At 41.0% G+C, this 23,637-nt stretch overlaps 1 protein-coding gene across 5 annotated transcripts in view; it reads right to left on the minus strand.

Moving 5' to 3' along the window:
• Positions 1–8,787: 8,787 nt before the first annotated feature.
• Positions 8,788–23,637, minus strand: part of ASXL2 (ASXL transcriptional regulator 2) — a 136,565-nt gene continuing 121,715 nt past the window's right edge. For all 5 annotated transcript variants that reach the window (XM_027621934.2, XM_027621936.2, XM_027621935.2 and 2 more), the window contains 3 exons: positions 22,408–22,513; positions 19,772–20,489; positions 8,788–15,932 (listed from right to left, as the gene is read on the minus strand). In XM_027621934.2, coding sequence (XP_027477735.1) covers positions 13,449–15,932; positions 19,772–20,489; positions 22,408–22,513 — 3,308 coding nt within the window. In that variant the 3' untranslated portion in view covers positions 8,788–13,448. The remainder of the gene's footprint in view (positions 15,933–19,771; positions 20,490–22,407; positions 22,514–23,637) is intronic.

Here is a 23,637-nt window from a genome sequence, read left to right on the forward strand (position 1 = left end):
TTAACGTTTTTTAGTTTTTTATTATTTTTTTAAAGACATTTATTTATTTGACAGAGAGAGACACAGCGAGAGAGGGAACACAAGCAGGGGGAGTGGGAGAGGGAGAACCAGGCTTCCCAGGACCCTGGGATCATGACCTGAGCCAAAGGCAGAGGCTTAAGGACTGAGCCACCCAGGCACCCCGAAAACAAAAATCTTAGCGGGCAGCAATTGAATTTCAATTTAAGAGTTTCTGTATGGCAAAACAGATTATAAACAAGAATGGGAGACATGGAAAAATTAGGAAAAATACATGCAACACACATTACAAAAGATTAATATTTTTACTGTAGGAAGAACATTTAGAAGTCGTTAAAAAAAATAAAAAGGAACATGCCAGTAGAAAACCTGACAAAAGTCCTGATCAGAAAATTCACAAGAAACAAATAGCTCAAAAAAAAAAAAAAAAAAAAAAAGAAACAAATAGCTCATATAAAGAGATGTTGGACTAAAATTTTTTTAAAGGCAAACTTTAATATGAAGTAAGTTTTTACCTCGCAGATCAGCAAAGATATCCACTCCAAGAACTCTACTCTTCACTAGAATTGCTTAATATGAGGAAGAAGGATGGTTAATGATTTGCTATTTTCTTTTTTTTTTTTAAGATTTTATTTATTTATTTGACAGAGACAGAGATAGCGAGAGAGGGAACACAAGCAGGGGGAGTGGGAGAGGGAGAAGCAGGCTTCCCGCTGAGCAGGGAGCCCGATGTCGGACTTAATCCCAGCACCCTGGGATCATGACCTGAGCCGATGGTTTGCTATTTTCAAAAGGTACTCATTCCTTGTTGCCCTCAGTTCTTATAACGTTCTGGTAATCTTCAACTTTGATGCTACAGTCTGGGTTCCTGGCTATACTAAAATGTTGAATTTGGTTCCATTCTCAGCTGTAATTTCTTAGATCAAGGACAATTTGCTGAGTCATTGCTCGGCGAGGATTCTAAGAGCTTTGCTTCCCTCAAAGACACGTGGCTTCTTCTAACCATCCATCATTACCAGTTTCTTTAGTGCTATGGGGTTTTTCTTAATTCCACTGGTGGACTTTAGGTTCTGCATTTCCTTGAACAAAACTTTATTTATTTAAATTAATTTTTATAAGTGGGCTCTACATTCAAAATGGGGCTTGAACTCACAACCCCAAGGACAAGAGTTGCATGCTTCACCGACTGAGCCAGCCAGGCACCCCAAAAACTACCTTTTAAAGATTTTTATTTATTTATTTTAGAGAGAGAGTGCAAGCAGGAGCAGGGAGAAGGGGTAGGGGCTAGGGGCAGAGGAGAGAGAGAGGAGAATCTCAAGCATATGCTGTGCTAAGAGTGGAGCTCAAGGCGGGGCTTGATCCTGTGACCCTGAGATCATGACCTGAGCCAAAATCAAGAGTCAGTGGCTTAACCCACTAAGCCACCCCGGCACGCCAACCCCCCCCAACAAAAAAACCACTACTTTTAAATTAATCTCCTCAGGTTGCTCAGAAAAGAAAATGTTATGCAAGTCTTATTTTTTTAATCCACTTTTGAGCCTCATTTTTAAAAATTTGTGGTAAGGGGCGCCTGGGTGGCTCAGTCAGTTACGTGTCTGCCTTTGGCTCAGGTCATGATCCCGGGGTCCTGGGGTCCAGCCCCAAAGTCTGGCCCCCTGCTCATCAGGGGGTCTGCTTCTCCCTCTGCCTCTGCCCCTCCCCACCCCCCCACCCCGTTTGTGCTCTCTCTCAAATAAATAAAATCTTTTTTTTTAAAGATTTTATTTATTTATTTGAGAGAGAATGCGAGAGAGCACGAGAGGGAAGAGGGTCAGAGGAAGAAGCAGGCTCCCTGCCGAGCAGGGAGCACGATGCGGGACTCGATCCCGAGACTCCAGGATCATGACCTGAGCCGAAGGCAGTCGCTTAACCATCTGAGCCACCCAGGCGCCCTCAAATAAATAAAATCTTTAAAAAAAATTTGTGGTAAAACAGGGCACCTGGGTGGCCCAATCAGTTAAGCAACGGGTTCTTGATTTTGGCTCAGGTCATGATCTCGGGGTCCTGGGATGGGGCCCGATTCAGGCTCCATGCTCAGTGGGGAGCCTGCTCAAGGATTCTTTCTCCCTCTCCCTCTGCCCCTCTCTGCTCACGCACATGGGCACACACGCTCTCTCTCTGAAATAAATATATATATTTAAGATTTCATTTATTTGAGAACGAGAAAGAGAGAGAGAGCACGAGATGGGGGAGGGTCAGAGGGAGAAACAGGCTCCCTGCTGAGCAGGGAGCCCGACACAGGACTCGATCCCAGGACTCCAGGATCACGACCTGAGTTGAAGGCAGTCGCTTAACCAACTGAGCCACGCAGGTGCCCTGAAGTAAATATTTTTTAAAAATTTGTGGTAAAATATACATAACATTTACCATTTTAAACATTTTTAAGTGTGTAGTGCTGTAGCATTAAGTACATTCAGAATGTTGCAACCACACTACCATCCATCTCCAGAACTGGAAACACAAACTCCCAATCTTCTCTACTCCCAAGTCACTGTCAACCACCATTCTAATTTCTCTATGAATTTGACCACTTTAAGTATACTGTATAGTGGAATCATACGATATTTATCCTTTTGTGTCTGGCTATTTTACTTAGCACAATGCCTTCAAGTTTCACGCATGTTGTAGTGTGTGTCAGAATTTCATTCCTTTTTAAGGCTGAATAATATTCCAAGTATATCACATTTTGTTTACCCATTCGTTGATGAACATTGGGGTTGTTTCACCTTTTAGCTATTATAAATAATGTTGCTATGAACATTGAGGAACAAATATCTGCTCAAGTCCCTGTTTTCATTTCTTTGGGGTATATAGCCAGAGGTGAGATTGCTGGATCATATGGTACTTCTGTTTTGAGAAATTGCCCTACTGTTTTCCACAGCAGTAGAGCCATTTCACATTTCCACCAGCGATGCACACGGGTTCGAATTTCTCTACATCCTTGCCAACACTGTTTTCTTGTGTGTGTGTGTGTGTGTGTGTGTGTGTGTAGTCTTGGAACCCTTGTCAAGAATCACTTGATCATATATATAAATTTTTTAAATAAACTCGATTATATATATATATAAACTGTATGTATATAAATTTTTTTAAAAATAAACTTTAGTTTACTTAGACTTGACTAGTCTTGGAACCCTTATCAAAAATCACTTGATCATATATATATATATATATATATATATATATATATATATATACATATATATATATAATTATTATTTTTTAAGTAAACTCTACTCCCAACATGGGGCTTGAACTCAGGACCCTGAGATCAAGAGTCGCATGCTCTACTGACTGAGCCAGCCAGGTGCCCCATGTTTTGCTTTGTTTTGTTTTGATAGCTATCCTAATGGGTATGAAGTTGTCTCATTATGGTTTGGTTTGCATTTTCCTGGTGGTTAGGGATCTTTAGCAGCTTTTCACGTGCTTATTGTCCATCTGTGTATATCTACTCTATAGAAATATCTATTCTAGTCCTTTACTCATTTTTTAATTGGTTGTTCTTTTGTTGTTGAGCTGTAGTTCCTTATATATTCTTAATATTTATTTCTTGTAGATACATGATTTGCAAATATTTTCTCCATTCTGTGGGCTGCCTTTTCACTATGAATAATGTCCTCTGATGTATAAGTTTTCAGTTTTAGGTTGGTTTGTTTGTTTTTACCAAGTTTTTAGTTCTTAATGAAATCCAATTTATGTTTTTTCTTTTGTTGCCTGTGCTTTTGGCAAATCCCAGAAATCACTGTCAAATCAAATTATGAAGCTTTCCTAATTTTCTTCTAAGAAGGGTTTTGTATTTTTAGCTTTCAATGTTTAGGTCTTAGATCAATTTTGAGTTAATTTTTATGTATGGTGTAGGGTAAGGGTCCAATTTCATTCTCTTGCATGTGGATATCGTTTTGCCAACAACATTTATTGAAAGGACTGCCCTTTTTTCATTGACTAGTCTTGGAACCCTTGTCAAGAATCACTTGATCATATATGTGAAGGCTTATTTCTGGACTCTGTTCTACTTTATTGGTCCATAGGTCTGTCCTCATGCCATTACCACACTGCTTTGATTACTGTGGCTTTGTAGTATACGTTTCCTTGTTATTCTTGAAATGCACAACACATTCTTTTTGGCTCTTGTTCAGTTCTTTAAGCCCCTTCGAGGGTTGCTTAGAGACTGGCATTTTCTGTAGTGACCAAATTTAGCCAGGACCCAGGGATAATTGTGCAAGCAGGTGCAAGAAAAGGAGCAACAAACAGGTAAGTCATTCATCATGGTATCTGGTTTCTTTGGAAAAGAGAAGGCACAGTCACTAGAGTAAAACTGTATGCCTTTATTCAACTTAAATGAGTCATTAAGAGAAAATACAATTTGCCCATGTGCAGAAACATTATACATTCAATTCTGAGGAAGGTAGTTTTATACAACCAGTACAAGGAACAGTCTAAAAGTGAGAGGAATAAAGACGATAGTGAGAGGGAGCTAGAAGGCAGAGTTTTATCTGTCAAAAGTGCTAAGGCCTATGTGCACAAAGATTTTAAAGTGAACAAGACCAGCACAAGGTCATTTCTTCCATTCTGATTTCTCTTGGTGCCGGTGCAAGTTTTAAGCTGTGATGCAATGAGTCACAGGATTAACATGGGCTTTAAAAAAACAGGTCATAGCACTTATGGCTAAGAGAAAGGTTTTTAATTTCTAGAGTTTCATTAGTCATGTACTTGAGATCTTTCATGGATTCTATGAATTTTGTGAATTTAGTAAGAACTTGTCCTTCAATCAGTAGTTTATTATCAAAGAACAAATTTTCAGGTCCTTCCCGGCCCAGAGTCTATCTCCTTATGCAACAAAGGGGAAACCAAATATGAGACTCTCCAAGAGTTTCATTAATTTAAAGTTTGTGTTAATTGATTACATATAAGTTCAGTTGGGGTCACTACCCGTGTCTTCAAATTGCTATTGCCTGAAAAGAATGAGAATTGCTGACTTAGGGCCAAAGTCCAACTCTATCATTTCCAAGCTCTAGGTATCTGAAAACATCAGACATGGGCTTTTGGAAAGAAAGTAAAAAAGTAAAACTTTTTTGTACCGTACTTTCCATAGAAAGGAAATAGGCTGTGTGTAAAATAATAGTTCTAAAGTATCTTCAAATATTTTGATAACATTTAATGCATTGCTTTCTTATTGGACTAATTAAATTTTAAATATTTAAGAAGAGGATCCATGATTAAAGTTAATAAAATTAAGTGTTGACTCAAGTTAGCTTAATAGTATTTATGAGCAACTTTGGCATTATTTAACAGACACAGGTGCACAATCCTAAATCCTGATCAGCAGCAAAAGCTGCCGCTATGTAATTCAATAGAAAACCATCACTTAGCCCATAAAATATCTCATATCAAATTCCATGTTCTAATCATGGCAATTTAACATCATGTGAACCCAAAACCTTAAAAAAATTTCATAAAAGTTAATAATAACTGAAAGTTTACTTAAACCTATTTTAAATCCAATCTTAGGTTTACCTTTCTTCTCCCCTAGGAATTCTCTGGGTTTTGCAGTCAAGATGGAAATCAGTAGGTTTATTATTTCCCTTTAGCCTCTTTTGAGTTTGAAGAACCAGGAACATTGAGTTGGAAGTTATTCTTCAGGAGAACTGACCATCGGGTCATAGCCCCTCTCCACAGCCTGATCATCTCTGGCTCTCCCTTCCAGGCCCAGGCCCTCCTTCCTGTTAAAAGGAAGTCTTTCTAGGGATGACCTTTTTCGGTTAAGACTGAGAGCTCCATGGAGGTATAGAGATTCCTTAGTTCATACAGTCTCAATAAAAGAAACCCAATCTTCTGTTTAAGGCCACCAAGTATTAGGAAAATATAGGATACCCACCCTCCTACTTCCTGGACAAAGTTGAGACATTTCACGGTGGAATATACCAAATACCTCTTTGACTGAAAGGTGAATATGGATATTTTGGCATCCAGAATTTGAGTTGCAAATCCAACAATCCAAGTTAATGATAAATGGTAAGAAAAATTCAAGAATAAGCACTAACAAAATACAACGATTTATCCTTTAAAAACTTTTTTTTTTAAACCAGAAATTCTCAAAGTAAGAATTGGGAATTTAGGCCACTAAAAAAAGCTATGATCCTGCTGAAGTTTCTTGTAATTCAAGTTCTGTGACTTAGAGATGGGGTGGAGGAGCCAATTCTACAGTATTAGGATAAAAACTTTAGAACACTAATTTTATCCATTATGGAGAAAAAACAGGGATACAACAACTCTTTAACAATATAAAATAAAGGGATACACTTCATTCTCACCAGACTAAAAGATAAAAATCAAGGTTTAGTTTCAATTCCCTTAAGCTTCCTGTGGGTTTAAACATCAGTTGCAAGTAGGCTGCATTATTTACCTAACAGTTATTAGAAAGGGTTAGTTAGAAGCACTCACCAGAATTAATTGAAAGGGATTCTTTCTTCAACTGAGACCTTACTAAGAAATTTCTTTAAGTTTGGGGCGCCTGGGTGGCTCAGTCGTTGAATGTCTGCCTTTGGCTCAGGTCATGATCCCAGGGTCCTGGGATCAAGTCCCACATCGGGCTCCTAGCTCGGCTGGAAGCCTGCTTCTCCCTCTCCCATTCCCCCTGCTTGTGTTCCCTCTCTCGCTGTGTCCCTGTCAAATAAATAAATAAATCTTAAAAAAAAAAAAAAGAAATTTCTTGAAGTTTCTGTTAAGAATTCTACATCTTCTGGGGGCCCCTGGGTGGCTCAGTCAGTTAAGTGGCTGCCTTCGGCTCAGGTCATGATCCCAAAGTCCTGGGATCGAGCCCCCGTCGGGCCCCTTATCAGCAGGAAGCCTGCTTCTCCCCTGCCTGCCACACCCCCTGCTTGTGCTTGCTCTCTCCTTCTGTGTGTCAAATAAATAAAATCTAAAAAAAAAAAAAAAAAAAAAGAATTCTACATCTTCCAATGATTGTTTTCAGAAAAGGTAAATTTTACTAACATGGCTTTTCACTTCCACATTGTTATTTCACCTAGGGGCAATGCCTTTCCTTTCTTGCTTCATGTTTTGCCACTGGGTTTCACCCAGTGCCTCAAATGATTCCCTTCCGTAACTCATTTACACTTAAAATTTCCATCACGTCTTGGGAAATATGTAGCATACAGTACTCCTTGAGCCCTGAACTAGACACATGCTGTATGGCTACTACGTTAGGAAGACCTTTTACAATTTACATGGCTGCTTTTGTTTACCCTTGCAGAACCTGAACCTTAGTACAGTGCTTAGCACATAGTAGGTGCTCTGAGAAATAGATGAATTAGTGAACAACGTGATTTGTACACAAAACCAGCTAGAAACGTTATGCAAAATCTTATTTCTTAAGACCACTTGTGGTCAAGTGGCGTCAAAAGCATAGAACACAGGTTTCTGGACTGTCATGTAAATAAAGGACAGTTGGGGATTCAAGTTGAAGTTGTGTTCTAGTATATTGCTCTTTCTCATTCAACTGCCTATCAACTATACATTTAGGCCCCTACGTCATTAACCTGCATATGAATTTCACTTCCAGTGAGGTAGGAGGCCCATTTAAATAACAAATATGTACTATAAACAGTGGAGGGGGGGTGGTTTCTGGAAATGGCCACAATGGGCTGGTTCACACACACTGAAATATTTCACTTTCACTCCCATTATATACAGGAATTGTAAGGATGCAGATGTTCCCTGAGACATAAGAAATTTCCTTTAGAAAAAGCATATTTTCAGCAAAGATTTAGAATGCTGTTCTCCTGGACTGGCAAACGATCTTCAGCATCTTTGGGCAACCCCGATGTTTGCAATTTCAATTTTTGAAAAATAACAAGGCAATCTTTTAAAAAGCATTCTATGTATCCTTACTGATTTCCAAAATATGCTATTTTTATCAGTGAAAATAATCACGGCGGAGTAATTATGGGGAGAACTAGGGAACTGGAATAAAAAGTGAGTTTCATGGGTCACTAAGATACATTCGTGAAGTTCTGACCTTTTTTTTATTTCATCAATAAATCTCTATTTAAAGAATGGACTAGATACCTTTATTTCCAAAGATTATCTAGGTAGCATTTTGCTCCTTCAATCATATCCTAAAACCAAGTATTTGCAACCACAAAATCTCTTGAACAGCAGGATTCCAGGCTATCTGTAGGTATGGGACAATGGACAGTTAAGCTCTCCTAATACCTGGCTCAGTCCTCATCTGCATAAATGCCCTTCCTGACACTTCAGATCAAAATCCAAGTTCTCCTAGCGCTTCTAGCTCTCCGGATCAATCAGGAAGGACCTAAAACTGGTTAGGAAACTCCCTCTCAGACCAATCAGGAAGGATACAGAACTGGTTAGGAAACTCACTTCTCAGAGAACTGGGAACAGAAAACAAGTTTTCAATTATCTTCATGAAATTATTTCTTCACATACTCCTACTGCCTTGAGGGTGGTGGCAGTGAATGTTTGCTAATGAATTATTAACCACTGTTGATAAAGAAAAACCTATTTTTACCCCTGAGATATTTTCTTACCATTCTTTGTTTTAGAAGCAAACAGTGGGCACATTAAAAAAAAGGGGGGGGCGCCTGGGTGGCTCAGTCATTAAGCATCTGCCTTTGGCTCGGGTCATGATCCCAGGGCCCTGGTATCGAGCCCTGCATCGTGCTCCCCGCTCCACAGGAAGCCTGCTTCTCCCTCACCCACTCCCCCTGCTTGTGTTCCCTCTCTCGCTGTGTCTCTGTCAAATAAATAAAATCTTAAAAAAAAAAAAATGCACCATGTTTTTGTGTTTGTCTGTTTTTAACATTCCCAGTAATATCCCATGGTTAAGAGACAGAACAGTTCAAGGGTGAAAACAGAGACAGACAGATTAGGCATTATTTAATATTTTTACTAGAGTTCTTAAAGAAATACGCTACCCTGATTTATCACCAAATTCCTCATTTTGACTCTTCTACACAATCTGTGATCATCTTGCAATGGTGATATAAGGCAACAGCTGAGGGCCCTTACCCACACCGCTCTCAGATGGATGTCAGACCTCAAGAGTCACCAAAAACTCCAAGGTTTTTATTTTCACTTTAATTATCTTTTACTTAATAATAAAATGAAAAATAAGAATATATGAATACATACAATCTATATACATATATTTATTGCAAATACTTAAAATTCTTATGTAAAATGATTTTTCTATATTTGTGAAAAAATATGACTTTTTAAATGGTGTTGACACCAACTTCTCTGTACATACCCTCAATTCCAATGTTAACAATTCCTTTAAAAAGGCAAAAGACACAAAAGTTTAGCATTTACCAAACCAGTCTGTACAAACCTTATAAGCCAGAAGGAAAAAAAATAGCTCGTGGTAAATAAGTCGATTTTCTTTTAAAATAAAAAATAAACTCCAAAACTATTCCCCTTATTGCATTTTTCGGAAATAATCTGAGTGTCTTTAGAGTAACTTCCTTTGTAATAATTTGTGCCTTAACAGTGAGGTCCTACATTAAACATACCATATATGAGAAATTCAAAGTCTTCCACTGTCACTTTTTACATAGATATTAAAATATATATTACTTAAAATATATTACTGGAAAGCTATTTTTTTAAAATTGATCTTTAATAGTTGTATCAAATGTAAAGCATTAAAAAAAATAAAGTAACCAAGAATCTATGAAGCTCTTACTTCAACTTTAGGAAATGTTTTACCTATTGTTCCCTTTCAATAGGTACGTAGGTATTGAAACATGGTAGGAAAAGATCCCTGCCTATCATCATGTTTCTCAGTCTCTTTGGACTATTCTATAAATTGAGCTGAAAACTACCGTTGGCCAAGTTTTTTACTTAGCACATTGTTGTAATGCAACGGGGACTTTTCCCTCCTTGCTGTGAAGTGAAACCTCTAGGTCACATTGAAAACCCTGGCACTGCTCACTGACAGTGAGTTCTAGAAATAAATAGTGGTGTAATGACCACAGAAGAACCCCTCATTATAACAAATAATTTTACCCAAGAGTTCTTTAAGGGCTCTAAGGTGGAGAAAGGCAATAACAAGCAATTAGGATGGTAACTGTCAAGTCATCAATATGTATGAATTTATACCTTCACCGGGAAGGCAAGGAGGTGCTCCTTTGGCTATTTAAAACTGAGATAATTCCTAAAACACCTACATCTGGGTGCCTTCCCAGCCCACGCAAGTATGCTTCCCCTTCTTCAAGAAAAATGTCCCATTTGCCAGATCTTATTCTTAGAAATGTTACATGGGATACCACAGATGGTTTCAGTATCTTGAGCACAGGGGTTAAGGAATAGTAGGGTGAACAACCCCAGGTTGTTTAATAGGGTGGAGAATTTTTATCGAATGTTTTTTTAAGATTCAGGGAGCCTTCTCTACTAGACAACTCAGAACCGTCATTAAGACTGAGATGACATATTTATTGTTAATGCTATCTCCCCAATGCGACCTACAATGGAAGGTTTCTGAAGGCTCGAGAAGCATACCCTGGAGGCATAAGCATCAGGCATAATGCCTGACTAGTCACTGGAAATAGTGCAACTAAATACCATTGAAAAAAAAAAACACAAAAAGAATTTAGCATTGATTAGCAACCTTTCAGATTGAACTGAAAGGTAAAGCAACTCCGAAAACCTAAAATAAAAACTGCTTTAAAGGTATTGGAGTACCATGCTCTCAATAATATAGATTTTTCTTGTTCCTACTGCTCTATTTTCAAAAGGGCCAAATTGTATTGTAATGTGTTTGGATTGTTGCTATTGTTTTTCTGTTCAGCTCTTAAAATGAATGACTTTCTACCTGAAACCACTGTGTTGAAACAAACTGACAAACAGATTGTATTCAATATACTACCAAGCCGAGAGAACCTATTCTCTCATTTTGTCAAGACTGAGGCAGTGTATCTAGTTGACATATCCTGTTTTAGGGACATTCATAAATGCAAATATTTTATTAGCTGAGTATTATTTGTTAAGAGAATCTGGGGAATAATAATGCTTAGGACCTATCTACAAGAGCCTTGGTCAAGAAGAAGAGGCACAATACGGTTTGCTCTCCAAATGGACTTGAAAATCCCTGATCCCTTTCCCCCTCTCCTGGTTAGTCTGTCCAAACTCAGATTACGGGAACTGTGGAGGAGAGACTTTCTATGACAGGCAAGGTGCAAAGAAGAAAGTTCACTTTGATCAATCCAAATTGGTAATTCATGTTTAGCATGGGGTCAGTTCAGAAATACTCAGGCACTTCCAGCACACAGACCAGCCCTCAGTCCTGGCACTGAACATGGGGAGTGAAGAAGCTGAGCATGGAGAGTTTTAACCAGCAATAGGTCCTTTTAGCCCCTGCCCTTGGATTACCCATAGTAGTGAAAAGTTTGGGGAACTAAACCATTTTTCTTACTGGATCTTGGCTGGAGAACTTCCTCCTTACCCCTGGATCCTTGTGTGTGTGCTGGAAGAAAAAGGGAAATTAGGCGGACATCCTATTGTCTCAGCTGAAACTAGAACACAGACATTAATCCTGTATTCGCCTTGAGCCACAAGAAATAACAGAAGCAAAAACTGAAAAACAGTGAAGTAGTAAGTTTCTTATGGGGTTCAAAAGTATTAAAAGCATGTATAATGCGGGGGGAAGAATGGGTAACAGAATGGGGAAGAGCAAAGAGTATTACTTTCTACTTCCTCCTAATCTGGAATGTGATTTAGTAAGTTTACACTGTTCTGCGTATGGTAAGTATCACATCCTGAATACTAAGTACAGCTACAAGTGTACTAGGTTTGCAGTAGTATTTTTACTTCACACGCCTGAAATTAGGAAAACTTAAAATCAATATGCATGATGCACATTGACAATACCTGGTTCCTTAATACCAAGTTCTGATAAATTGTAGATTTATTTTAATGTTCTTTAACCATGACCTAAATATATGTACTCAAAAACTCTTCAGTCACTAGTGACAAGATTTAAAAAACAACAACAAAGGAAACAAAAAAGAATCAACAAAACAAGCAACAAAACTTTGGAGCTAATTTCTCTTCCTTTCTAGATGTTCCCTTAGCCATTTACTGAAGCCCCTTTACATTAGAAATTTCTAGTGCATAGACAACAGTAATCCAAAACAGAGGACATATTTTCTAGAACAGGAGAAGTGTCTAACTTTTACTGTGTGTGTCTGTGTGCACACGTTGTGTTCAAAGTAATATCTAGTAAGATTACGCCACACTCCTCAGATGCCTGGGAGGTCAAAACAGGCTAAACAGAACGGGCAAATGTGGCAACAAGGAGCTTTCCCTCCTGCACCACAGCGGACTACAGAACATTAGGTAACAGGGTTGGGCAAGAAGAGGAAAAGAGAGGCTACCTTGTTTCTAGGGTTAAAATCGTTTTCCAAAGTTCTTTATGTTCAGTTTAATAGTTTCTGCACTTTTTTTTACTCCCTTGCCCAACAAAACACATAGTTCAAATCACCCCATCACTAACATTTTTTGTTACTGCTCTACTAGCATCTCACACCTGTTTGTAAGCTCCCATGACTGACGAAGTACCCGGATGTTACTGCTGGAACTGCTGCCCGGCACAGGCTCAGCTAACAGCAGGGGCCTGGGGTGGCACACCCTTCGTGGGCCACATTCATGGTCTCAGGGCAAGGTAGGGGGCCTTGAGGGCAGGGGGCCACAAAGCGCAAGCAGAGAGCTTGGCAACAGCACTGGTCTGTGGAAGCCAAGAATCAGGTCGAGAGCTTTCAGAGTCTGAATTACTACCTATGAAATTAATACGGTATCAAAAAATTGAATTTAAGAAGGTTCTGTCTAAGGTAAAGGGACTGAGTAAACCCTGAATCCAAATCCCGCCAAGGCTGAATAATCTAAGTAAAGCCTGCAGTCAGACCATCATGACATAATCAGCTTGAATGGTCATTTCTCCAGACCATTCCTTCATTCCTTCCTTTTCCTGGCCTCTTAAAAAAGGAGAGAAGAAAGACAGCTTCCTTTAACCATGCATGGCATTAAACTTTTCTCAGAGTCACGTGAAGTGGAACATAAATCTGAATTCAAATACATCATTACCTAAACACTTGGGAAAACAATGTTAAAACAAAATGTGACATATTTACATGATTTTGTAAGTGCAAACTTGTCACAAATTCACAAAGTCTTGCTTGACCTAGACTTACTATACAAGGTGCTCTTCCTCTAAAATATAAGATCTGTACTCTGTATTCCTGATTAAGTAACGTCTCTTAAGACAACTGAAACCTACTTAATTTATTTCTGTGATTCCGAAAGGACGCAAAAAACACATCTCATCAACCCTTCCCTCCCTGCCTCCTTTACAGCATGTTCTCTTTCTAGTCTCGTTACCGAACGACAAGGCAGGAGACACACAGTTTCGAGGGGCCAATGCAATCATCGTGGCAGAATGCTCCACACCCCTTGCACATGATCATGGCTTTCAATCGGCAGTAACATTTCGAAGGTGTGTCCTCTATGCTGTTCTCTTCAGGAAAGGCCTGAACAGGAATGGTCTGGCCATGGCTGCTGGGATTCATCGCTTGGCTAGCAGGGATAGTAGTGACAGTCACCGAAAAGGACATGACATCACCTACATTGCTAGCCACCTGGCTACAGTCAGGCATCCCCGGGACAGCAGAGTTACGGTCCATGTCAGACGAGGTGGAGACATTGATCATGCCTCTATAGCTTGGCCCGATCTGGGTGGGGCTTCCATACAGCTTCGGGGTTTGCAGTGGTGGAAGGAGGAGAGGTTGATGGGTGGGACTGTCTGCAGTCAGAGGAAGAGCAGTAGAACTGAAAAGCTCAGGGCTGCTACGCATCGTCTTGCCTCTCACTGCATGAGCCATTTGTTTCTGTGCTGCCTGAATAAAATCTCTGGCTAGGGTCTTTTCATCAAATGTTTGGCCTCTGGTGAACAGGTAATTCTCCTTGCTTAAAGTGGTTTGCTCATGCACTGGTGTCTCCGCCTTCACATTCTTTTTTGCTAAACAATCATTGGTGGCTAGGGCTTCTCTACTGTGGGGTCCCGAACTTGCTTCACACTTGCCAGGGCCCTGGGCAGCCTGGGGCTCCTCCTTCACCATGATGGATTCTTGCTCATCACTGGTACTTTCCTCATCGGTATCTTCTTCTTTGCCACTGCTACTATCTCCTGTTGCATTTTTACAGTCTGTGTATCCCATTTTCAAGGCCTCCGTGGGGCTACTTAGACACAAACGGTCTTCAGGGTTTATAGAATGGGTCCTCCTAAAGCTCTCTGAACCCCGGCCATAGGTGGAAATGTTAAGTAAATAGTGACCTGCCATTGCAGGCTTCGATGTCCTTCTGCCAGCAAAACCCAGCATGAACCTCTGGCTTGTGGAGATGTCTTCCAACTGGAAACCTGAGTGAGTGAAGTTGAATTGGGAGGGCTGCACAAATGGGAGAACGTTCTGCCTCCGAACCCTTTGGATGAGAGTCTGAAGGATCTGCTCTTGGGTGGCTTTGCTTAGTCCTTCCTGGTACTGGTGTGTGTCAATGCTAGAGTCCCTCAGTTCCTTACCTGAAAAGAGCTGAAGGGGTCTTGGAACCTGGGGGAGCTGCTTACTTTGCAAGGCTTTCCCCAGCTGCTGCAGAGCTGGGTGGGACTGCCTCTCACCACCTTCCTCTCTGATGCTGTTTTCTGCAGCACCAGTGCCTGTGAGCACTCCTGTCCCCAGCTCCTCTTTCGTGGTCAGTGGAACAGTTTTCATTTCAACTTTGGTGAGAGGTTTAGGCAGAATTTGCTCCATGGGAACATCTTTGCCCTGAAGCAGCTGAGTGACCAAAGGGTTATTCGCAGGGATACTAGAGCTCGGCCTTGGCATGGGTCCATTCAAATTTGAAGAAGTTCCTGGAGTTTTAAGGCTAGAAGCTACTGGCAAAGTGCTCGAGGACGGAGCTGATCCCGGAGGCCCTACGCTTACACTGACCTGGGGTACAGGAAGCTTTTCTAAAGCGGCGGCGGTCAACAACGATGTTAAAGGAGAGGGAGTCACAGCCGCTGAAGTACTAGCGGTTGTCTCCGCTGAGGCCGAAGGGTCTGGCATATTCCTACCAGAACCTGCTCTGGGCTCGACTGTGCCATCGGCTGCAAAACGAACAGGTGGGGAGGCATCTGAGATGAGAGCGGAACCCGCCGGAGTAGAAGGCGCCTTCTCCGGTCTGCAGGTCCCGGGGCCTTGTGGGTGGGGGAGAGAGGCCACTGCGGCTGCTGCCCTAGGGGGGTGCGGGGGTTCGTTAGCCGGCTTCCCTACAGCTGGTGGGGGCGCGTCAGTGTGGGCTGGTGAGGGGGCCCTTGCGCCGGCTCCACCGCTGGCAGAGGTTGGAGGCACCGAGGGGGTTTGCTGTAATTGTGCTCCAGAGACACCATGAGGCTGTGCCTGGTCTGGGCTCTCGGTCTCAGACTGGGGCTGAGTCTCTGGCCCACAGGGTAAAAGCTCTCTCGTACCTCCCCCGCTTCCAGTTCCTGCCAACTCCAGGGTGGGGCCCTCTCCAGGTTCGTGGCCTCTGTCTGAGCCTGGCCTCCCTCCTCCAGCGGTTTTGGGGTCACCGCCCTCTCCTGGGCCTTGTCCGCCCCCGGGGCCAGGTCCTGGAACGGTCCCTCCAACTGAGGCCGCGGCGGCGGCAGCGGCGGCGGCTGCAGCGGCGGCCGCCCTCTGTGCTTTGACCAGCTGGGCTTTTGCTTTGATGTCTGCAAGAGTTCTGGCTCCTGTTCTGTTAGGACTAGTGATGGAGACTGGAAAACGAGCCCTGGGAGAGACCTGCGATGTAGGAAAAGGCATGGGGGAGATTCTGGAGACCGGGATCTGAAAGAAGGAGGGAGGAAAAAAACCCAGAGCTTAGTTTTCATTGACAAGATAAGCAGAACTTCCCGAACACTTGAATTGTTGCGGTAACCGCTACACCCCAGTCACAGAGATGGGGGGGGTCATGGCTGAGAGACCAAAGCGTGGAGACAGCAACGTGACTGTGTCTCTAGGGTCCTTCCACCTCCGCTACTGGTGCCAAAGCCTCTCCTCCCCCAGCATCCTCTCTGCCCCAAATCCCCTTCTCAACACAACTCCCTCCTAATGGCATTACTACTCACGACTGCGTATTACTTAAGCTACAGACCTTGTGGGGTATTTGACTTTCGAATGTGTGTGAGAGAGAAGAGGCATACCACTGTCTTTTTCTTCTTAGCTCTCCTTCCAAGCTCCGAGGAGAATTCTTGCTCTCTTCTGCTCTACGCACACATGCACGCGTAAGCACTCAGGCTGAATTATCTCAATGACAGAGGCGTCTAGATAGCACTGGAAGGTAGACAGTGTGTGATCCATAGATGCATCCCACTCCGTCCGTCCACACAAGGGAGTATGTACATAATGTATACAGTGTTCACCACACTCATTTTCATCCCTGGCTGGCTTTATCCTTACTTGGGGAGCTGGTTAAAAATATATGTGCTCTGGGGGCACCTGGGTGGCTCAGCTGGTTAAGCGACTGCCTTAAGCTGAGGTCATGATCCTCGAGTCCTGGGATCGAGTCCTGCATCGGGCTCCTGGCTCGGCGGGGAGCCTGCTTCTCCCTCTGACCCTCTCCCCTCTCATGCTGTTTCTCTCTCTCTCAAATAAATAAAATCTTAAAAAAAAAAAATTAAAAAAAATATATGTGCTCCGGGTCCTATCCCCAAATTGACAAATTAGAACTCTAGAGAAAATATGCTTTTCTGAAACACTTCCTGGGAGTTTGAAACCGCTGATTTTCATACCATAAAATACTGTATCTGAAAGGAATCAGACTCCTATTTGAAACAATACTTTGGAAGCTATCAGAGCTCAATTAGAATGCATCAAAGTCTGGACCCTTCTAGTAGTGGCCAGAACTTAAAGGAGCAAATAACGGTTACAGATTTTCTAGGGCATTTAATTAAAAAAAAGAAAAATTAAGCCACAGGGCTCTAAGAAAATGCATGTTATCTTTCTGGAACTCCTTAAGAATAGTAAAGTCACTAAAAATTTTTCATTATTTGCAATATCCATTTCTCAAAAGGTCAGTAGTCCTGAGAAACAGATTCTCTGTCCTTCAGAAGTCAGAGCTGTGGGACTGTCACAGGCGTCACACAGTCCACACGTCTCACGTCAGAAGATGTACCTCATCTCTCTCTTAAACACTGAGAGTCTCTTTTACATCTAACTGCACAGTATTTTAGAAGCTACCAATAGAGGGAAAGAAGCAATTGTTGCCCCTTGGTAATATCACCCAGAAGAGACCCCTAGGACGGGGAGAAAATAGGTAAAACCAGAAAATTAAATCCAAGAAAGTAAAAGCACAGTTGTTTAGGGGAATTGTACATAGGGACAAACAACCTTGTATCAGAATAATCTTGAGAATAATAACATACCTAGCAGAATAAATAATATCTATTGTAATGACTGAAAATCATTACTAACATGTTGATAAATTCATTAAAAGTGGTTCTAATAAAAGTCTTAATACATAAAAATAATAAGTTTCAGTTATTTATGTAAATAGCTCTATTACCTGCTTATGTGGAATAAATGAGATGTTACATCTGTAAGCACTAAGGGCTCAATGTTGTCCGGGCACTGGTAACAACTTAACACCAAGAAGCGCTATCCTAGTAGAGCAAGGTAAATTCTTCTCATGTATACTGAACAGATGGGGTGCCTGGGTGGCTCAGTCAGTTAAGCATCTGCCTTCAGCTTGGGTCGTGATCTCCAGGTCCTGGTATGGAGCCCCGCATCGGGCTCCCTGCTCAGTAGGGAGTCTGCTTCTCCCTCTCCCCCACCACCATCCACAGCCCTGCTCCTGTTCCCACTTGTGCTCTCTCTCACTCTCAAATAACAAAATCTTTAATTAATAAATAAATAAATAAATAAATAAATAAATGGATACCAAATAGGAAACACAGTTTTCCATCCCCCCCGTACATATCGTTACAGATATCCATGTTGTAACATGCGCACACATATGCATGTATATAACTTACATATACACACATGTATAACATTTGTAATAAAATTAAAATTTTATTTTTCTACTTAAGTTTTAGTTAAAAGATTTTGCTCTATTATAAATTACATTAAGTTCTGTCTAAGAAAGTGGGATTTGAGATACGGCCTAAGGTAAGAGCTATTAAAGCAACTTCTGGTAGAAAATATTCTGTGGGGGAGTGGAGGGGGATGAGGAAGGAGAAGCAAAAGGGAAAAAATTAAATAACAATAACACAGTCACGGTAGACTTAAGTTTTCAGTGTGGAGCCTCTCTGGATTAGAGAAAGCAGACCAAGTGGCATATAATTCAGCCTCTATACAGATGAGGAAACAGAAATGATGAATCTTACCCAGTATCATTTATATAAAGTAAAACCCAAAATGTAACTCGGCTCTCAGGTCTGCATAGAAGTTCTGACTGACATTCATTACAGAAAGGTTTCTAATATTTTTATAACAGTAAAAGTGGGGGAAAAAAATTAAGTGATTTTCATAAAAAATCACAATCTCTGGCAAAGCATGCAAGGTATGTTAATGGTAGAAAAGTGGCAAACATTTTTTAAAAAGGGAGATTCCTAGGTGCACAAATCTTAAAAAGTAATGAGAATGTCATACAATTAGTAATAGACGCAAAATGAGAGAGAAATACATAATAAATGAAATGGGTCAAGTACTAGCAACTGAATGTTTCTAAGGGATATTTCCTGATGGAACTAACTTTGGTTCATCTAAGATAAATAAAAAAGGGGGAAAAAGTATTTCTATGTGACTTTTTTTTCTATTTATATCCTAACGTGAATGAGTAATACCCAGTGCCTGCGTGCATAGTAGACACAATAGTATTAATGAATACCATTAGTAAAAATTTATTAACATATACTATTTATTAAGTGAATAAATGAACTGCAAACTGCTATTAAGCGCAAGCCCAAGTATTAGGAAACCTTTAGATCAGAAGTAAAAATGTGTTTGGGTTTTAAAGGGCTCACTACTGGTTAGATGCAGTCGTTATATACTAAGATAAGGATACTGCTTTACGAATGTGAAAGATTTGATAAGCAGCAACAGAATGCTAACATGGAAGTCAGTGACACAGCCTGAGCTGGAGAGCTTAACAAGGCTACCCCACCTTCCTAATGTCCCTCAAGTAACCAGCAGTGACCCACGGCAACCACAGAGGTTTCCTTTAAAAAGATGGAACTAAGGGTAGTTCTAGAACCACAGAACATCAAATCAGTTATGGCAGTAAGAAAAGGGCCAGGGTACACTTAAATATCATGGCTCTTGCCACAAAAAAGCCGATGGCTTCCTTCTGTTCATTTTATTTCTTATGTTGTCACATGAGACAGAATAATTTCCACAACTATCTTAGGATGTAAGAGCAGCCAGCAGGGAGCGTGGGTGGAGGTGGTCTAATTAATTAGACACCCATTACTTACTCAAACACTAATAAAGATCTGTAGGAATGCAGTTCTAAATGCCTGTTTATTAATAATTTTGCTCATGTAAGAACACAGTTACAGGCTTATCACATACATACAACTGCTTCTGTGTTAAGAAATACCACAAATGACTTGAAATTTAATAAGTAAGACCCGAAACTTAGTGTTCATGCATCCTCTCTTTTTCAGTTCTTCCCACTCTCTTACCTTGAGAGGTGGTACTTTTCGCACCTGGATCCTGTCCCCTCTACTGAGAAAGGGCTGTGGCGAGACTTGAAATGGCTGCTGGTACTGGCGATTCTCCGTGACACGGGGCCTTTTCTCCCAGCTCACGGGGGCCTCTTCTTGGATGAGACAAGATTTCCTCTTGAGGCTTTCTGGGCTGTGATCAACCAGAGCTGATGGAGGTTCTTTCGCAGTGATATCCTGGGGACCTGCTTCTGCCATGGGCTTTATTACTGGTTTTTCCACCCCAGGACTCTTGGGTTTGTTTGGGGATGTAACTAAAGCTTCTTGGCCTTCATCTTTGTTATAATTAGAAACTGTAGTGAGATGATTCTCCTTCTCAGACTCCTGTTCAGCAGAGGCAACTGGCTTCTGCTCCAAGAGATCATCATCCTTTGGGCACTTGATGGGAAGAATGCTGCTAAGCTCTTGTGTATTGCTTGCTGAGGGAAGTAGGGGCTCTGTGGATTTGGGGTTTGGCTGCACCATATCTTGGCTTTCATGCTCTTCTTTTCTTCCTGGGGATGGCATTTGCACCACTTCTTCTTTAGACCCTAACTGGGGAATTACTGGGACTATACTGACAGGTGAGGCCTCTGAAGGGAGCATGGATTTTGGTTGCTCAGCTGGGGTTTTCTTTACTTTGAGATCGCTGGGCGAGGCTGTCAATTTCTTTGAATCCTCAAGGCTCAGACCAGAACTAAAAGGTGGAAGAAAAAAATATTCTAGTTGAAAAATGGCCTATGTTATTGAAAGCGTTAGGAGATAATAGTATATGGCAATGCCCAGAAGAAACCCTGACATATAGTAGGTATTCCTCATATATCATCACTATTATTATTAGTAGTAGTGAAGTTCTGGAGTTCGAGTGCCTAGATGCAAATCCTGGCTCTGATACATCCATGTGACATTAAGTAAGTCACTAGTCTTTTGTATCTCAGTTCTTCATTATATACTGAGGTTCATCACTTTACACTGTTGGTGTGATTAAATTATGCATATAAAGTCTTGGAACAGTACTTAGCACATATTAAAGCTCAATAATGTTAATTATCATTATTACTTATGTTTATTAAGAAGGGCTACCTTGTCTAGAGGCAAACATCACAGACTACCCACAAGGGAAGTGAAAGAAGGCCAAGACCCACGCACCCTGCTCAACTCTGCTCTGTAGCACCTGCAGAAAGGAGGGCCCAAGAAATCTACAGGCCCCTGAGGAGATAGGAGGTGGCTGTCAACGTTCTTCAGAAAATTAGAACTCTGGAGTTTCTGGAAAGCCCGTTTACACTTCACTTAGTATAGCTCTATAATTCTGAGATCAATGTCCCTGAGCTATCCTGGGAGTGAAGGTCAACTGGGACTTCCACAGTGTGGCCTTGCTAGAACTAGGCTACTCAGCGGGGGTCACTAGAGACTCTTCATCATGTTTTAGAATGTTGTTTAAACAGGCAAAAGCAAGGGACCCTCTTTGGTGACTTCAAATGATCTGTACTGCACCTCTGAAATGGAGTGGCTAACAACAAAACTAGACAATAATAGAAAACAGTCCTCCTGTAAAAACTGGCAAAAAAAAGTAACAGCTGAAAACAGAAAAGACCCAAAAATTCCTACAATGCCTATGGAGGAAATTAACAATACTTACAGAGTGACAGTTACCTGTGATAACAGTCTAAATGGATACACCATCATTTATGGAGAAGGGCTCAAAGTTCATACCAAGAGTGTAGATCAATATGTGAGACTTTTTTTTTTTTTTAAGACCAATATGGCTCCAACACACAATCCCAAGATCAAGAGTTACACCCTCTACTGATTGAGCCGGCCAGGCGTACCCGTACGTGAGACTCATTAATCACAACAGGAATCACTTCCTACGTGACCATAAAGGGGATCAATGAACTACTGGGAAATAAGAAAAAGAGCCATTAGTTGTCAAACTGTGGTTACAGAGTATCCTTAAGGATTGCCATTAGGTATGCAGAAGGCAAGAAGGGAGACAAACCAATAAATCTCTGGATGTTCAATTCTACTTCAAACAATAATACAGCTCCACTGTCATCTATTTAAATGTCTCCATTAACTTCTTTTCAGATATTTTATTAAAAAAAAAAGATTTAACGTATATTCCCTTGAGAACAGGGTTTGTATCTTCATTCAGCTATGAAGACCTGCCAGAGGGCCTTCTAGAGGAGAGGCTGTTTAATCCTAGGAATCTAGGGATTCCTAGGATTCCTTGGTGATTCTGGGTAAATTACCATCTTGTGGGATAATTAACTACTAGAAAAAATGTACTGAACTTCAGTATTCTTATAACTTATAAAATTATTGATAAGAACTATTCAATCTATTCAAAGAAAGGGATTCCAATTCAAGATAATAATTTTCTTTTTTTTAATGAAACCAACCCACCCACAATGGTAATGTGTCAAGAGTCAAGGAACCCAATTCTGTGCATGCATGATTCATAAAAAGAAAAAAAATTCTTAGTTAAAAAGAACTGGTGAAATAATAGAAGGAAACTGAGGATTAGAATTTCTGGAAAGGTAGTTAATATGAAACACGCTGTGAGATATATGTAGGAATTCACATTTGGTTTACAGAACCTGTCTTGGTATTACCTCTGACCATAGTAGCTTTCAAAGAATTGTTCTTTCCATGGCTCTACTTTTTTCTCCTTCTCAATCTCTTGTCGAATTCTCACTTGCATCTCAGGTGTAAACTCACCTATAATGTACAAAAACAAAAAAAAAAGATACTCGATAGAAATATGCTGTTTCTAACTTTTAACTATTTGTAAATCATGAAAGACTCATGCAGGAGTCAGAATACTACCATGTGAAAGTAAGAGAAACTTCCCACAATCCCTCACTGGAAAGGAGCCCCTGGAAGCCATCAGGGGACATACAATGCTTGCACACCCCTGCATGCAGTTTCCGGTACTCAGCTGAGGCCACCTGTGCCTTTTCTCTGGGCTCTCCTATAGCACCTCCCTCCTGCTCCAAACATCATATTCCCCACAGATTTCTTTTATCACTAACCTTGAATTTGTCATTTCTTTCCCCCTGCAAAAAAGAGTCACGTGGTTTCAGTAAATAATGCCACTGGGCACTTTGTTATTTTAGCGTCCTGTTTCTCTCAGGCAACTTGTTATTTTGTGCCTTTTATCTCTAACTGCATAATGAACAGCTGTGACCCATGATCCTGCTTATAGGCAGTTGAGGTTCCAGTAAAACCACAGGGAGTTATTTGGGAGTCATCAGTTTTCTAATTGCTCCAGAAATTGCACCACTCTAGTGCCTTGGCAATAAAGTGCTCAACATGCCAATGACCCCACTGCTCTGAAAATGACATTTATTTGCATATATCACCAAGCACTTCAATCCCTCCCACTCCAACAGCAGAGAACAGCTGAATGTGCTGGGTAGGCCACCTTCAAACTGTGGCTCAGAAAGGTTGCTCTCTTTTATACTCTAATACCCAGGACACCAAGGAAAAAGAGGCAGAAATGGTGGACTTCAGGTTTAGGTCTCTTTGGGATAAGAGGATCGAAAGGAAAAGTGTTCCAGGACACAGTCCTGGGTACAGGAGCAGGAAAAGAGGACTGTGCCTGTCAGAATCCAACCCATGACTACTTTTTCATTGAGTCTACTGTGCATGAGAGAATGAGGAATAAAAAGTATTGAATTCTGTTCACATGTGTACAGTGCTCAGTTTTTGCTGCTCATAAAATATGATCACATGACTAGGTATAGCAGTGACTGCTTATATGCAAAAAAGAAAAAAGTAACACTGATAACAATCAAGGTATCACTGATGATAATACCCACTTTAAAAAACTGGGTGGTGGG

This window comes from Zalophus californianus, chromosome 8 (assembly GCF_009762305.2).
Source record: "Zalophus californianus isolate mZalCal1 chromosome 8, mZalCal1.pri.v2, whole genome shotgun sequence".
In the NCBI taxonomy this organism is placed as follows: domain Eukaryota; kingdom Metazoa; phylum Chordata; class Mammalia; order Carnivora; family Otariidae; genus Zalophus; species Zalophus californianus.